Source organism: Podarcis muralis, chromosome 6 (assembly GCF_964188315.1).
Source record: "Podarcis muralis chromosome 6, rPodMur119.hap1.1, whole genome shotgun sequence".
NCBI classification, from domain to species: domain Eukaryota; kingdom Metazoa; phylum Chordata; class Lepidosauria; order Squamata; family Lacertidae; genus Podarcis; species Podarcis muralis.
The window spans coordinates 74,365,747-74,381,721 of NC_135660.1; the positions used below are offsets into that span (position 1 = coordinate 74,365,747).

General features: G+C 43.5%; 1 protein-coding gene across 7 annotated transcripts in view; it reads left to right on the top strand.

Moving 5' to 3' along the window:
* The window catches only part of FAM13C (family with sequence similarity 13 member C), a 76,081-nt gene that overhangs the window by 52,422 nt on the left and 7,684 nt on the right, over positions 1-15,975 (top strand). For 5 of the 7 annotated variants that reach the window (XM_028729310.2, XM_077930572.1, XM_028729307.2 and 2 more), the window contains 7 exons: positions 1,349-1,559; positions 4,364-4,502; positions 5,140-5,221; positions 6,905-7,107; positions 13,375-13,470; positions 14,984-15,183; positions 15,747-15,848. In XM_028729310.2, coding sequence (XP_028585143.1) covers positions 1,349-1,559; positions 4,364-4,502; positions 5,140-5,221; positions 6,905-7,107; positions 13,375-13,470; positions 14,984-15,183; positions 15,747-15,848 — 1,033 coding nt within the window. The remainder of the gene's footprint in view (positions 1-1,348; positions 1,560-4,363; positions 4,503-5,139; positions 5,222-6,904; positions 7,108-13,374; positions 13,471-14,983; positions 15,184-15,746; positions 15,849-15,975) is intronic. The other 2 variants (XM_077930573.1, XM_077930571.1) reach the window with 1 other exon arrangement.

Here is a 15,975-nt window from a genome sequence, read left to right on the forward strand (position 1 = left end):
CAAAGTGCCGCTTCACCCCATACTCCATCTTTTAAAGACCAGCCAGAATGTTAACAATAGGCAGTCTTTATTTGAAAAGGAAAAGCTTGCCCTTTCGTTTTAATGTAAATATAAAATCTATCTTGGGTGGATTGTGTGAGTGGTGATTGATCCATGATCATAAATTATAGAAGCTGTCAGTCAATACAGTTTAGAAGTCAGGGGAAAGAAAACTAGGTCAGATTCGCTCCTCATGATGTCTGCCAGAATGCAGCACTATTCATTAATGTGTGTTTTTCCCCCTTTAAAGAGATTTATTAGAAGCTCGCAAGCTCTTTAATCCTTATATATATATAGAGAGAGCGCGAGTTTGTTTTGTTGCTTGCCACTATGGCCTACCGGGAGGAAGGGTGCAATAAAAATCTAATAAATACTACTACTAAATACATGTATTGCAAATGCCATCTATTTAGCCTAATAAATTGTTTTGGCTCAGCTGTTTTAACTTTAGATAAAAATTAGGCTTTGCGTGCTCTGAAAGAAACTGATAGGGGTAAAAAGGTGTGTCCCCCCATTTTATTATTACATGGCTCATTTGTTTGATGTTTTGTAATATTTTGAAAAGAGTCATACAACCCATTTTAAAGTAGGGTTGTCCTCTTTTTCCAGGACATGTCCTCCTTTTCATGCGTAGTCATAATAGTGATCCCTAGTTAAAAGAAGAAGTCAGCAAATGTGTCCTCTTTTTTGCTCTTCAAAATTTGGCAACCCTACTTTAGAGGTTCTTTGGTGGATGTAGGCAATCCCATTCATCTCTTTATAGGGAGCTACTTAGGCCCAAGGACTGCCTAATGTAGCTAGCATATAACCTTTTTAGTGTCGCGTCAGGATTCATGAACACATAGTATTTTAAGAGTGCAAGAAAACGATTATCTCAGGACGTATAATGGAAAGATTTATTCACTTATGCCTTACTGCTGCTAGTAGGTTTCATTCATGTCAACCCTGACTCCAATCCACTGAAGTATGGCTGTTCCTCAGTCTCTTCAGCCAAGCAGCATCTTTGCATGCAACTGGCAATTTATTCTTCCAATATTCACCATGTGGCCTTGCCCTAAGCATGTTAACTCAGAATTAGATACCACTGGGTTCTGTAGGACTTCCTTCAGTTTGTTAGGATGTCAGTTTTAAAGTTTTTCTTTTAAACTATTTTTTGATGCGCACAACCTTCTCTTGGTATATGCTTACATCCCTTTCCCCCTATGTTATGTCACAACTTTCTCCAGGGAGCACTGGAGGCTCTTTTAACGTGTGCAGCTAATGAGCTTTGCCCTTCTAAATGCCTGTTAAATTCATCTTGTCATTGCAGAGCCTGCACAAGTCTACAAAGAGGGCCAGGCAGATGCAGACAATGGACATGAAGACCACCATTCCTTAGGGACCAGCAGGCTGCTGTATCACATTACTGATGGAGATAATCCTCTGCTGTCTCCTCGCTGCTCTATTTTTAGCCAAAGCCAGAGATTTAATTTAGACCCTGAATCAGCTCCTTCTCCACCAAGTGCTCAACTGTTCATGATGTAAGCTAAGACATGTTTTATTTCCCAGGGCTGCCTCTGCGTGGCCATTAATGTTTCTCTCTAATATATATCTGATGCTTTCCTCCCGCCTATTAAATAGCAAACACCAAATGATGATGATGTGGGGATAGCTCAGTTGGTAGAGCATGAGACTCTTAATATCAGGGTTGTGGATTCGAGCCCCACCTCGGGCAAAAGATTCTTGCTTTGCAGGGGGTTGTACTAGATGACCCACGTGGTCCCTGCCAACTCTATGATATGATAACCCTTTCCAGAGTGAAACAAGTGGAAACTTCCTCCAAAGAACCCTGGGAATTGTGGTTTGGTATAGGTGGTGAGAATGTTGTTAGCCCTCTGCTCACAGAACCTCAATTCCCAGTGTTCTCTGGGGAAAGGTAATAACTTATACAGTCTATGTTTGGAGTACAGCTAGCCCCCCAAATGTTCAGCTACAGTGGAATTACTCTGTGTGTGCACACGCACACTGCTGAGATATGTTTCGGACAGCTGATAATAGCCATTTATTTAAAGATAAAATAAAGGTAAAGGTAAAGGTACCCCTGCCCGTACGGGCCAGTCGTGTCCAACTCTAGGGTTGCGTGCTCATCTCGCTCTAGAGGCCGTGAGCCGGCGCCGTCCGAAGACACTTCCGGGTCACATGGCCAGCGTGACGAAGCTGCAGCTGGCGAGCCAGCACCAGCGCAGCACACGGAAACGCCGTTTACCTTCCTGCTATAAAGCGGTACCTATTTATCTACTTGCACTTAGGAGTGCTTTCAAACTGCTAGGTGGGCAGGAGCTGGGACCGAACGACGGGAGCTCACCCCACTGCGGGGATTCGAGCCACCGACCATACGATCAGCAAGTCCTAGGCACTGAGGTTTTACTCACAGCGCCACCCGCGCCCCAAAAAAGATAAAATAGATGAGCTCAATTGTGCTACAAGCATAATCTTGGCTAATAATAATAATAATATGCAGTCCTTTTTTCTGGGGGGACGCACACCCCTAAACATTTTGTGTATCTAAGTTTGAGGGGCAGTATTTCAATACGAGTAGGAAAATGAGAGACCCCCTAAACATTTTTTTAAAGAAAAGCACTGATAATACATAATATTTGCATAGCACTTTCAAGTGTCCCAAGTGCTTCGTATACATTATCTAGGTGAAATCTTTATAATAACCCTATGATGGAAGTCAGTGTTGTTACTTTCGATCCATGGTAGGCAGGCTATTGCAGAGTAAAAGGATACATCATGGAGCAGGTTGAATAGAAGCACCAGAACTGTGGGGCTGAGGCAGAGGTTCATGGTAAGAGAGCAGAGATGTTATAAAATGTGTTCCTATTTTTATCTGTTGTACAGTGAGTATGCAAGAGGCATGCAGTGTGAATGAGCTTGGCCTAGGATGCAAAAGGGAGAGCTGGGTTCTCTCAAGAGGAAGTGAAATAATAATATTGGGAGATGTGGTGTTGGTTTTTAATTAAAAAAAACACTTTAAAAATATTAAATATACATTGGTGGCCCTTAAATATTCTGTCCCTCTGCCAATCAAATCTGAGAACAGCACTGCCACATGTCTGAGCAGTCCCTTTAAAAATCTTAGGTGCTTTCAGATACTCCTGGAGAGCCCTGGACTTATCACTTGTTCCCCTTCCTGGGGCATCCCCATTGCTCTAGCCAACTGAGGACCAATGCTGTATCAAGTGGAGACTTCCCTCCTTCCGTCTTATGTTCTGTCTTTTTCCTCTTCACTTTCCTGATTCTTCAGTGCAGGGGTGGGGGGACCTGGTGCCCTCCAAATCCCCATCTTCCTCAGTCAGCATGGCCATGTTAGAATTCCTGCTCCATGGTTGCAGTCATGGGATTTTTGTCTATCACATGACGGTGTATGTTTTGACTCCACAAAGTGGGAAGTGATAGAGACAGGATGTTTGTGTTACTGAGTTCCGTGAAGTGGGACTATTGTCCTTTGTTCTTTTTCTCCTTGCTGTCTTTTGCTCGAGAGAGAGGGAGCCATGTTGCAGTGCTCTGTGTGTGTTTATATGTAAATAAAGTAGATCAGCCGAAATGCTGAGTTGCTGAGGTCTGTTACACAAGCTGCAAAGACTCTGCGGATCCCTACGTGTGCTGATGTCTGTTGGCATTGGTTGCTTTGATGTTCAGGCTGAAGAAAGCTTTTGAAGGTCCTGAATGAACGACCAGGAGGGGGAGAACATGCCAGCTGGGCATGTGACTCCACCAGGGTCCTACTCGAGTGTAGGATGAGCTCCTGACAGGCCAATGGTCAGGGACGATGAGAGTAACCTTTCATCAGTAACTTCTGGAAGGTCACATGTTCCCATCCCCACTGTATTCCTTTCTTCTGTCCCAGCACAGACACACATAGAAAGAGGTTTCCAACTCCAGCCCCTGTTTTGCTAATCACATCTTTGAATAGTATAGAAATCATGGTGCCAGGTGGACTTCTGGGATTTAAGGCAGACCTGCCCAAGTGGTGAATGGGGTTGTCAACTTCTGAACTAAGCACTGTGGCTATGTGTCTTTAGCAGCAGCTTGATGTGTAGACATTAGCAGGTGACTGTCCTCATTTCCATGAAAAGCTTCATTTCCTGCTTTCAGCAGATTCCATAGCTTTTCAAGGAACAAGCAGGCCAGACCAGGCCATACTACTCCTCCGTTTCTCCTTCTATCTGTTATTATCCCTCCCCCATCACCCTCCTTCATGGTCTCCATTGCAGCTGTAGACCTAATCCTGCAAAGCAATTTCACATTTAGGACATTTTCGTTACTTCTACCTTTGTAGGCCAAGAAGTTCTTCCAGAGGTAGCTGTGATGACTGCAAAGAGCCACAGACGATAGCACAACTCACAAAGCACCTGCAAAGTCTTAAGAGGAAAATCAGGAAATATGAAGAAAAGTTTGAGCAAGAGAAGAATTATCGGGTGAGAAACCACACATGTTTCTGTGGTGTTTGATGAGGTGGATGAGACTTCATTTGACTTGCTGGGTCACAGTGTTTATGTGCCTGGATTAAATTATGTTTCTTTCTTGTTGTTTCCTGGGTCCCAAGCAGATACAAATCTGCTTTACTAGTATTTATGTTGGTGAGAGACATGGCAGTCACTAGTCTTGATGGCTGCAAGTGACCTCATAACTACAAGTGACCTCATAAAGGTCTGGGCTAGTTAAGCAATGATGTCACAAATACTCAGGTGCTGGTTATCAGATACACTTGCCACGTTAAGCAAAAAGAGCCAGTAGTCACCTGGGCACTAGCAAGGTTAGGGAGCAGCAATGTGCAGTCTTATTATAGAGGCTGGTGAAAGGGCAGGTAAGTCATTTTTGCCATTTAGACTCTAGTGGGGTTTGGATGCCATCAGTGTATAACAGAGTTTGGCAGTCAAGTTACTTTTGACCCAGCCTGGACCACAATCCAGATGTCAGCTGGAACATTATATATTCTGGGTTAATAAATGCAGAATGTATGGGGGCAACTTTGCCCATTAATAATGAGAGCTGTATGAATAACAACAGTCACAGTCTAACCACCTGGTTTCCCCCTTGTTCTTTCCTGTCCAGCCTTCTCACGCAGACAAAATATCGAATCCCGAAGTAATGAAATGGATGAACGACTTGGCCAAAAGTCGGAAACAGCTTAAAGGTACACACAACTATCAGCTACAGTCTGTAGGATAGGTCATTTCTCTTTCACCAATAAATCTGGTGGAAGACACAGGGGAAGTCATTTCTCACTAGTGCTTGAAGGAGGGTCAAATTCAGCTAGATGCTGAAAGTCCGATATTTAATATTGTCTTGAACCTTACCAGAAAAGCAACTAATTTCCTAACAGCAGGAGTGGACAGTTGTTGGACTTTCGTTCCCATAATCCCCCACCAGCATGGACAAAGGTCAGGGATGATGGGAGTTGTAGTCCTGCAACATCTGGGAGAGGTGCACAGGACTGCTATAGAATACACAAAACTGGTTTTACCCAAGTCTTAACAGCCATCACCTCCCTGAAAGCATCCTAGGAACTGTAGCAATACCCCAGCCCCACTACCCTAGTCCTCAGTTTTCTCTAGGGAGAAGGCTGTTGGGTTAAGCTTGTGTAAACTGGCAGTGTAGATTTGCCCTGTAAAGTGCAGTCTGCCAGGAGCTTTTCCTGTGGAAGCCTCAATGAAATGAATGGGGCTTGAATGGAAATCAGGCTTGCTAGATTCCATCCCGTTTCCTGTAATTTTAAATAGCAGCGTCATTGATCTCCCTCAGTGCCACAGAGTGCAACACTAATGAAGTTAATGCTGAGCTAATAGCTTCATTACACTGATACCTTTTACACACTCATAGTTAAGTGATGCGTTTGATCCTGTGTTACCAAACTGCTTAAAACACTTAATTTCCCCCCATTCTGTGAAGTTGTGAGTGTCGGGTATTCCCTTGAGTGTGAGTTTCTTAGGCTTCCATTATAAGCTGTATCCCAACCAGAAGGAAATCACGTCCACTTCATATTTTTTCTTCAATTAACAATGAGGGCTATGCTGCATGATGAGACAGATGAGGTTGGCTTTTTTGTTTTTTTTGCAAAATGCAAGTGGAATAAATCAGGACAAGTAACCAAATCATCGTACAGTGGTACATCGTACAGTGGTCAGGTTACAGACTCCGCTAACACAGAAATAGTACCTCGGGTTAAGAACTTTGCTTCAGAAATCATGCTCCGGCGGTGCAGCGGCAGCAGGAGGCCCCATTAGCTAAAGTGGTGCTTCAGGTTAAGAACAGTTTCAGGTTAAGAACAGACCTCCAGAACGAATTAAGTACTTAACCTGAGGTACCACTGTATTACCATTATTATGAAGGCATGTGCAAAGTTGAGAATGGCCACAGCAGGTGGAATTCAGATGCAGATCTTTCTGTGGGAAGCTGGAGTGATTTAAGTATGTTTTAGTCTACTGATGTCGATGCATCAGAGGCGTGTCGCAAGGGCAGGATGTGGGAGCAAGGATCCAGGGCCACACTCAGAAGCAGAATGAGGAGGAGGAACCCCAAATGCAGTAAGCAAAGGGGTAGCCATTATGAGAACAGGATGCTGGACTTTGATCTGATTCATCAGGGATCTTTTTAGGTTCTTAAAACCAGGGGTTTTAACACGCGTTTTGTGAGCTACCATATATGGACGGGGGATTGCATTTAACTCTGTGGGTCACCTGTAAGGGTTGTATGTGAGCAATCCAGCTCAATGTGGTGATGGTGTGTGTGTGTGTGTGTGTGTGTGTGCATTTTGTGGTGGCAGAAGGAATGTGTTGCAAGTGGTTGCTCATTCGTATCCTGGGAATTTTCCTCCCAGAGCTGAAACTCAAACTGTCAGAAGAACAAAGCTGCCCCCTCAAAGCAACTCAAAGGAACCTTCATCAGGAGAGCTCCAGAGAGACTGTGAAGCAGGACACAGCAGGAGCTCCCCCGAGCCCCTCCGTAGAAGAAACCATGGATGCCGTGATGAAACGACTGAACGAGAAGCGGCAGCAGCTCCATATCCCCGAGAATGTTAAGGTAACATGGCTCTTGTACGGTATTTCTATTTGCGCACCCTCAAGCCAAGTTCAGCTCCTGAACTGTTGGGCCTGTTTGTCATGTGCCGAGCCACCAAAAAGGCAGTGGCAGTTTCCATGCATTGCTGTCCCACCCCTTCAGTGTAGCTCCACGTTTTGCCACCAACAGTTTCGAAGAGTTAAATGAAACAGTTTAGTAGATTTATACAAAAACTGCAGGGGCAGATACTGTCCATCCTTTACAAATAATGTCTTTAAGAAGTCTTGGATGGACAAAGAAGTGATAGGCTGTTCAGAGAAAATGTGCAGTTCCTGGTCAGTATGTTTCATGAAACTTCCACTAGGAATGAGAGGTGTGCAATAGAACACTAATGTTTAGTTTGGGGGAGAGTTCTCTCTCTCTCTCTCTCTCTCTCTCTCTCTCTCTCTATATATATATATATATATTAAAAAAACCCTTTTTTTGCAGCACTCTTCAGCAGAAAGATGCTGCCTGAGCAGCTTAGGCAAGATAAAAACAAAACAGTCCTGTATTTGCATGACTACAGTCTATAGAACATAACACAAAAGGAAAAGGCAACGAGGAGGGATGAGGAAAACAAGTCAGCGTAGACATCCATTATTAAGAATACAGAGTAGTTCTTGTAATGGCCACCTGTAGGAATATAAACAATTCAAGAAGAGGAGGAGTCAGTTGGAGCTGGTCTCTCAGCTGAACAGCCCTGCCCACCATCTCCTCCCTGCAGCCTGATAGATTGGCTGCTGTTGGGTGACAATTGAGAAGAGAGGGCATCTTGATGGATCTAGTCTCTCGGCCGAACTGATGGAGTGTCCCTGCTTCCCACCTCTTGCTCTGCCACAGCCTGGTGGAATGGCTGCTAGATGTCAGTTGACGGAGGGAAGACCACGGTGGGCCTCGTTTATATGTCAACAACTTAATTAGGAAGCATGTGTCTTAAGACTTGTGTGTGTTGTTCGTAAGCTCTCTGGTCTTAGACAAATGATACAGGCAAAAATAACAGCCTCAGTCCAGAGATAGTGTCCCATTGAAATCAGTGGGACAAGGACATCTCTGTTTTGCTGGACTGGGCACAACGTCTTCAAAACAAGGGATGAGGGCTGTTTTAATTGTGATGATGGTCATGTGGAGACCGTCATAAAGCAGTGGCCCACTTAGGAACTCCAGGGCACCAGGCTCAAGGCTTATCAAGGTCTCATCAGCTGTATAAAGCATTTGCACAGGAAGATGCTTCTCCACGGTCTTTGTGTGGCTGTTCTCATGTTTAAATCAGCCCCAAGGGTTTTTAAAAAGACATTTTTGTGTCCTGCCTTATATCCAAGGTGGTATCCAATGATCATGATTTTTAGGCAGTAACTACATGACCCTCAGTTTAGGCTAATCTGCTTGTCCCCACTCCTCCACATGCAGCTGCTGGGTGACCTTGGGCCAGTCACACTTCTCTGAAGTCTCTCAGCCCCACTCACCTCACAGAGTGTTTGTTGTGGGGGAGGAAGGGAAAGGAGAATGTTAGCCACTTTGAGACTCCTTAGGGTAGTGATAAAGCGGGATATCAAATCCAAAGTCGTCTTCTTCTTCTTGTCATTTGTAGTCTAATAGGCAATCTGACCTAGAAAGGGAATGCAGCATCATAGCACCAGTGGAGATCAGCTTTGTTTTTAAGTTAACTTATTCAGTTTTGAGAACTTCTCTGCAATGTGAACCTTTTCCATCTCAGCCTGACTTGTCTGGCTCAGTTGCTTACCAACATAACCTAGGCTGTTGTTATTATACATCAGATCTATCCAAAATAAAGGATCTATCCTCCACGGTTTAATCATGGATGTGGGGGCCAACCTGGCATGTGTTACTGAGACCTGAGTGGGTGAGCTACATGGAGTTAGTCTTTGTCCAGTGTGGGTGTCATTGTGATGCACAGGGATTCATTCTCTCCCCAAAGTGGTGGTGATGGACACTTGGATGGTTAGAAAAGAGAATTTGACAAATTCATGGAGGACAAGCTGAAGAAGTGCATTGCAATATTCGGAGAAGTGTCAGTTTCAAACAGTGGATGAGTTTTGGATCATGTATTGTTTCAGAATCTACCAAATATGGTAGGTTCACCTTTGAAATGAGAACTGAATCAAATTTCACTTCCATCCTTACAGTGATTGTAGGAGATGCTTTGTCACTCTTGCGGTGCTGTGCTGTAAAATTGATTTATTGTTGTGGTGGTTTGATTTTTTCCGGATTGTTATATTTTATTACGTAGCATATATTTTTTATGATTTTCCCTGCTCTGGAATTGATTTTAATGAAGAGTGGATTATAAAACCACCCATATAAATCAGTACATAAATTAAATCCAAAAACAACCCTTAGCGGCTTTTCCTCTGCTTGCTTATCACGCCCCCCCACCCCCGCCCTGCTCCCTGGCCACAATTTAATTCGGCTACTTAAAATTATACCAAGAAATCATGAGCTCTGTCAGAAGCATATATATGAAAGCTGGTTTATCCCCGTTAATCCTCAGAAGTTTAAAACAAATTGCAGAACTTTTCAGGCAGCTGTAACTGGTCTAGGATTAGTTAAATGTGTGCGCTCACATGGCACCTGCAAAATAAGATTGGGGAGTGGATGTTTTTCCCCATCTCTGCCCAGTCCTGTAAGCTGCTGCCTGAGAAGATGTTGCACGAGAGCCAAGGCTGATACCAGGAGAGAACTTTGTCCCCTTTGCCTGAAATTCAGTGCAGACAGCCTGTGGCACATACAAACAAGATTGAAGTTACTCCACTCTAGCAAGGATGGAGGATCTCTTATGGTCAGGAAGCATAGTACCTCTGGTGGGAAACACGTCGTGCTCCTTCGGGGGTAGTTTGTCCACCTTTGGTCCCCACCCTGCAGTGGGGACCCAAGTTTACGAGTCAAGTACAATAAGGCTGTAAACTGAGATTACCTGAAACAATTTATGGGAGATTGATAGTAAAGGAAATCAAATGCATTTGTATTTCCCCCCCCCCAAGATGATAATTAAATTAAATTTGATGAGCTTTGGGGCATGTTTTCAGAGAGCCTTCCAGGTTAACCCAATCTAATTAGGTACATGCCTGCATGAAGACGGATCGAAAGGCCCACAGTGCTTTCTGAATCAGAGAGAAAACTCAAAGAATAGGATATCAAATGACACTTGTTGGTGCTGGAGGGAGCGAGGAACCTTTGACTGATTCATCAAAACAACTCTGTAAGCTTTATCACTTTGAAATATAGCCACTTTCTAAGGGGTCTTCAAGGCTTTGTGCATAATTCAGAAACCTGCAGATGGTTATACAGCACAGAAAGAAGAGGACCTAATCTAGCTGAGGTTTGTTGGGGCTAATGTTACAAGCTGTGCTGAGTACACGGAATAAGTCAGTTGCAAGTACAGGCAACCCCCGATTTGCACGGGGTTCCATTCCGAGTCACTGCACGCTTGTGTGAAAACTCATGCAATTGAAACACCCCTCTTCTGCCCTTTTAGTGATGTCTTTTATGACGTTTCCGGGTTTGGCGATGTGTGCAGTTGTGCATATATTGGTCACTCCTAAAAGTTACATTTCTTTCACTGAGACTTGGACAAGCTGAGGCCAAACTGTAATTATTCCACGTGTATTGTGTTTTGGTACAACTGCGCAAGTCCATGCACATGTCCAAATTGGAGAGGCATGGATTTCTTTTAGACAGTGGAATATAATGCTTCTTTTCATGCTCCTTCTTGCTTTTCCTACATGGAATGTATAAATGGAAGTGGAGAGAACGGATTGAAATCTGCTGCCTATTGATTAGCTAGTTTTATATGTGCAACCTGATGGGTACTTAAAACCTGGCAAAGGGAGGACTGACTTTCTTGATTCTGTGTAGATGTTTTCTAGTTAAAGCATTTCAGAACAGGAGATTTATGTGTGGGAAAAGAGAAAGTACAATAAAGCAAAAGAAACCGGTGTCTTTACAGATGGACAGAGCAAGCTTCTTTCTGTGCATGCTCATGCAGGAGAAATTAGGTGTCTCCCAGCATATGCTAAGGTGGACCTGCAGATATCAATGGCTCAGCAACCACACACACTCTGCACATGTATTTCCTGGGGCTGAATTGCCACCTTGAGCAGTAGGTAATGTAGACTTGGTTCCCGTGGCTGGCTTTGGAGCTATGTATGCTATGCATTACAGCTTTAACAGCAGAAATAGCCACTTACCTTTGTGGATCTGTGGGGCTGGCCCCTTTGCTGCCTTAGCGTGGCCACGCCGCAGGCAGTGGTGGCCTGCCAGAGGGGGTGTGGTTTTGTCCTCACGCAGAGGAACAGTGGGGCTTCCTTTCTGGTTGTGCAATGATGCTGCATGCAGTTAAAGCTACTGGTCTTGTGTGCCTGTGCCTCTGCATCAGGGTTGAAGAGGCTAATGATGCAAATATTTACTTCCTGCTTTCTCATACATCAGTTGAACTGGACTAAAAAGAAAGTCTGTCTCCCTCTCCCTCTCCTTCGGTCCGCCCTCAGCTGATTTGCTTGAGGATAGCTCAGTGAGAGAACACATGTCTTGTCTGAGAAGGTCCCAGGTCCAGGCCCTGGCCTCTGCAGTTCAAGGATTGCTGGTTGCAGGTTGGAGAAACGTCCTGTCTGGGGCCTCGGATATTACTGTATAAGGATTCAGTATAAGGGAGCTTCATATGTTTGTTTCCAGATCTGCTCAGTTTTTCTTCCTCTCATTTCCAGTACCCTGACTATTGCATGTTTCCCCATGCATCATATACTTAAGGATTTGCTTCTTGGTTTTCCATTTATCCTACAGCAAAGTTCATATCTTACTTAAGGTGGGCTTCACCCAACACACCATGTTAGTGGAAGTCCTGGGCAATGGGGCTATCTCATTGCACCTGTCCCCTTCAGTTGGCTCGGGGTTGGTGTTTGGGGGTGATCCCCCAGAACAGCACTGGGGAGGGAGAGGGGGGAGAGTTTCATCTGGCTGCAATGCTTGAACTGGTGGGATGTTTGCAGTAGAGGGATTTTTAAGTCTACTCTTGGTCTTTGATTACGCTGGGCTTTTGTGTTTGTGTGGTTGCTGCCCTGAATGTACAGATGTTATATATTGTGGAAATGGAGGATTACACCATAACTGAAGGTTGCAAATGTGGATTGGCAAATCAGTCTATTTCTGGTCTGTGTCACTAATCAAACCCATTTCTGATTTTTAAAATCTGCACACGAATTTGCATTTAGCTACATGTTTAAATCATTTAGTTGCAAATGTATTTTTTCTTCAAAATATGCATGTTTAAGCATGTTTTGTTACTATTTTTGAGCTGCTGGAACATCCGGTTTAAAAATCTGGTGGACAACTTAAGTTTCAATCTGCATCTTTGTCGGCGAGGTTCAGATCAGGTCAGGTCAAATGAGGATTCTCAGATACTGAATTCCTCAAGCTTCTCCAGTTACCAGTGCCTTTAAACTTTCCCAGGATGGGACGTCTGTCAAAATGACCTTTGAGCCAAACCTACTTGTACTGCTTCTCATTGTAACTGTCCATAATGTGGTTTCTAGAACTGCATAGTTGGTGCCTTGGCATTTTCACTAGGTCTTCCATAAGAATGGACAATCTTGAGGATATGACATGAACGAAATCCTTTCAGCCACCAGGAGCAGGCAAAAATGTATGACTTCTTTCAGTGTAATTACCTATTTTGTCTTGGCTTGAGTTCCTCTTTCCTATTATTTTGAGGCAGAAATTAATCGTGGTGCTAAGACTCAATTATGTCAAAAGAGAGGTTGGTAGATATCTGGACAGTCCGTGGCTTGACAATCCTTATGTTGACTGACAGTCAACAGCAAGTCACTAAACCAAGCACCCAGCGCCATAACAGTGCCAGTATTTTGAGACAATGGATCATGCAGTTGTCAGGGGCAAGGAGTGTACAGAGACAGTGGCAATTTTGATCCCAGCACTGCTGGCCATCTGTTTTGGCAGGACTACTGGAGTCCAACTTCAACACAAACGTGGTGCTCCAGTGAAATTGTTAGCCAACCAGAAAAAGAAAAAAAAAAAAAGCAGTGGCACGAAGTACATTTGTGGTTGTTTTTTTTAAAGCCAGAGTCACACTTCCCTCCTGCTACTGTTTATGCTAAAGAAACATAAAGCAGCGTATAGATTAGGACCAACAACGCTTCTTCTTTGGCACCCAGCACAATACAGACATCTTGTTTTGCCAGAGTCAGTATGGTGTTGCTTCTTATTTCTTTTCAGGGAAACAAGCAAGACAGGAGTCTGATGAAGCCCCTTTATGAAAGATACAGAATTATCAAGCAGCTTCTGTCGACGCCATCTTTGATCACAACCATTGTAAGTCCAAAGGAGGTTCGGAAATAAATCTGCCCAAACTTTTGCCTTTTTAAAGGCTCCGTTCATATGAAGCGTTTTGCCCACTAGGGAATCCTTCTCGCGGAATGTGTTGAGGGAATAGTACAACCAAGGGAACTGCAAAATATTGTTCCCAAGAATGGAATAGCAGCTGTTCAGAATGCTCAGTACAGTGTTTATTTAGGCTCCATCTTGCCTCTCTGTATAATGATTGATGTTGCTTTTTCAAAAAATAAATTTACTGTTTTACAGTTTTAATTAACCCTGCAGATTGACAACACATCCAGGACTACTGCTGGAAACTAATGTTACGCTGGTGTTTTCCACGCAGTGCTGGATTTACGTATAAGCTAAACAAGCTATAGCTTAGGGCCCCACTCTCTTGGGGGCCCTCAAAAAAATTTAAAGGGGAAAACCCTGTATTAATTGTATTTCAGTTCAACAATGACTTTGATAAAATAAATATTTTGTTATGTACAAATGGCTTTAGATACCTATTGGGTCCATAAATTACCATATAGCATATATTCAACACGAAAAACAGCGACAATTTGTTTTTGACAAAGGACAGCTGGACATATAAAGGGCCCCATTACCTTCAGTAGCTTAGGGCCTCATCCAACCTAAATCCGGCCCTGTTTCCACAGCAGACAAAAAGCCCTTGGAAGTTAAATATGTCCATACATATATCTGTAAATCCCTGGGAGCAACATCTGGGGGACACAATTGACATGTGCACACTTTGTTTATTTCCACACTTGGTGCACGACACTGGTCTTCACACCGGTGTTTCCCACAGGAATCCTGATGTGTCCTGCCCTTCCTTTCCCACATCCCTGGGTATCCCCATCTTTTGGATTAGGGAAGTTGCATCCCAGGCAGATTTGAGTCCTCGGGTTCTCTTCTTTTAAAAAGTAACCACTGTGTCTAGCTCAAACTTTGAAATACAAAGCTTGTACAGTATTGGGAAACAATGACCATCCTTTGGGAAGGTGTCTTTTATGAGAGTGAAGTAAGCCAAATTGTTTGTTGCTGCCCCATTAAGGGTGTGCCTCACTTTCTTTTCTGTGGCAATCTGCTTACATGAGTAAGGCTGCAAACACAAGCATTCTTTCCAAGAAATAAAATCCATTGGACACTCAGCATTTTTACTTGTTTAGGACTGGGCTTCAAGGCTAGCTCCATGGAAATGGTTCTGAAGGAAAACTAGATCCCAGAAATTGCAGTTTCTTACATTCATGTTAAGAGGCGGTGTCACACATTTCCCTTGTGGAAATGACCACTTGAATTCCTGATTAAGAGTGTGTAGCTTATGTCCTGAGGAGATTCTGTCAGTCACATTTTCTTAGTATTGTTTTTTAACCATGGTTAATCTCATGTACTTTCTATGGAACTTTTTCAGTAGTTATTTCTGGTGCAGATCTATTTTATGTTCCCTTTCCACCGATGTGCATGCAGGTAATTAATTTGATAACCCTCATTCTGTGTTTACAAGCAGGAGGAGGAAGATTCTGATGAAGATCACTCCCAGAGCAGCTATGAATTGTCCTCTGCCATGTCCCTCCATTTGCCTTCTGACGAACATCTCTGTCATTCAGATGAGGAGAATGAGCCCGCCTTTGTGTCACCCCTGGATGAAAAGAAAGCAGTCAAACAGCCTGCCCTGTCAATGTCCAACTTGCACGAGGCCACAATGTGAGGACTGACTTTTGTTTCTTAAACTGAACAAAATAGCACGGTTGTTCCTTAGGGGGGATACTGTTTCTGACAAGATGCAGAAGTGTGGGGAACAAAAAGCGCAAATCTCCCCATCATCTCTTCGCATTGTGCTTTGAAGTGATCCTAAGCCATCTGTTCACATGCCTAATGTAACAGAGGATATATTTTTGTTTCATGCCTGTGCTAATAGGCTTTTTACGGCATTGACAATAACCCACAGCTACAAACAGTAAATACGTATTGGAAATTGGCCTAATGTAGTACAACCTTTCCTACTTGCCTAATAATAATAATAATAATAATAATAATAATAATAATAATAATTAGTGTAAAACATTACTGTAAATCACTCTGTGTCTTGTCAGAACTTTCAATATCTATTGGAATTAATTAGCAAAATGCATGTCGTTTGAGAACATCCTGTCCTAGGCACGGGCTGAAAGAGGAGCACCTGTTGTAGCTGCGTGCATATTCCTGAGCCCAAATCTGTCACCTGTCTGTCACTTTCAGTGTTTTCAGATACAATTCTCCTTTTGCAGGCCCGTACTGCTGGAACATCTCCGAGAAACAAGAGCTGATAAGAAAAGGCTAAGGAAAATGTTACGAGAATTTGAGGATCAGTTCTTTAAGCAAACAGGAAGGTAAGGCAACTACATTCATGCTTGTTCTCTGTACCCCTTCTGTATGTCGCTGCTGACCTAGACAGTCACAGATCCTAAAGAGTAAGTTGCCTACAGATCTCTGAGTGAGCCTTTCTCCTGTAGTACT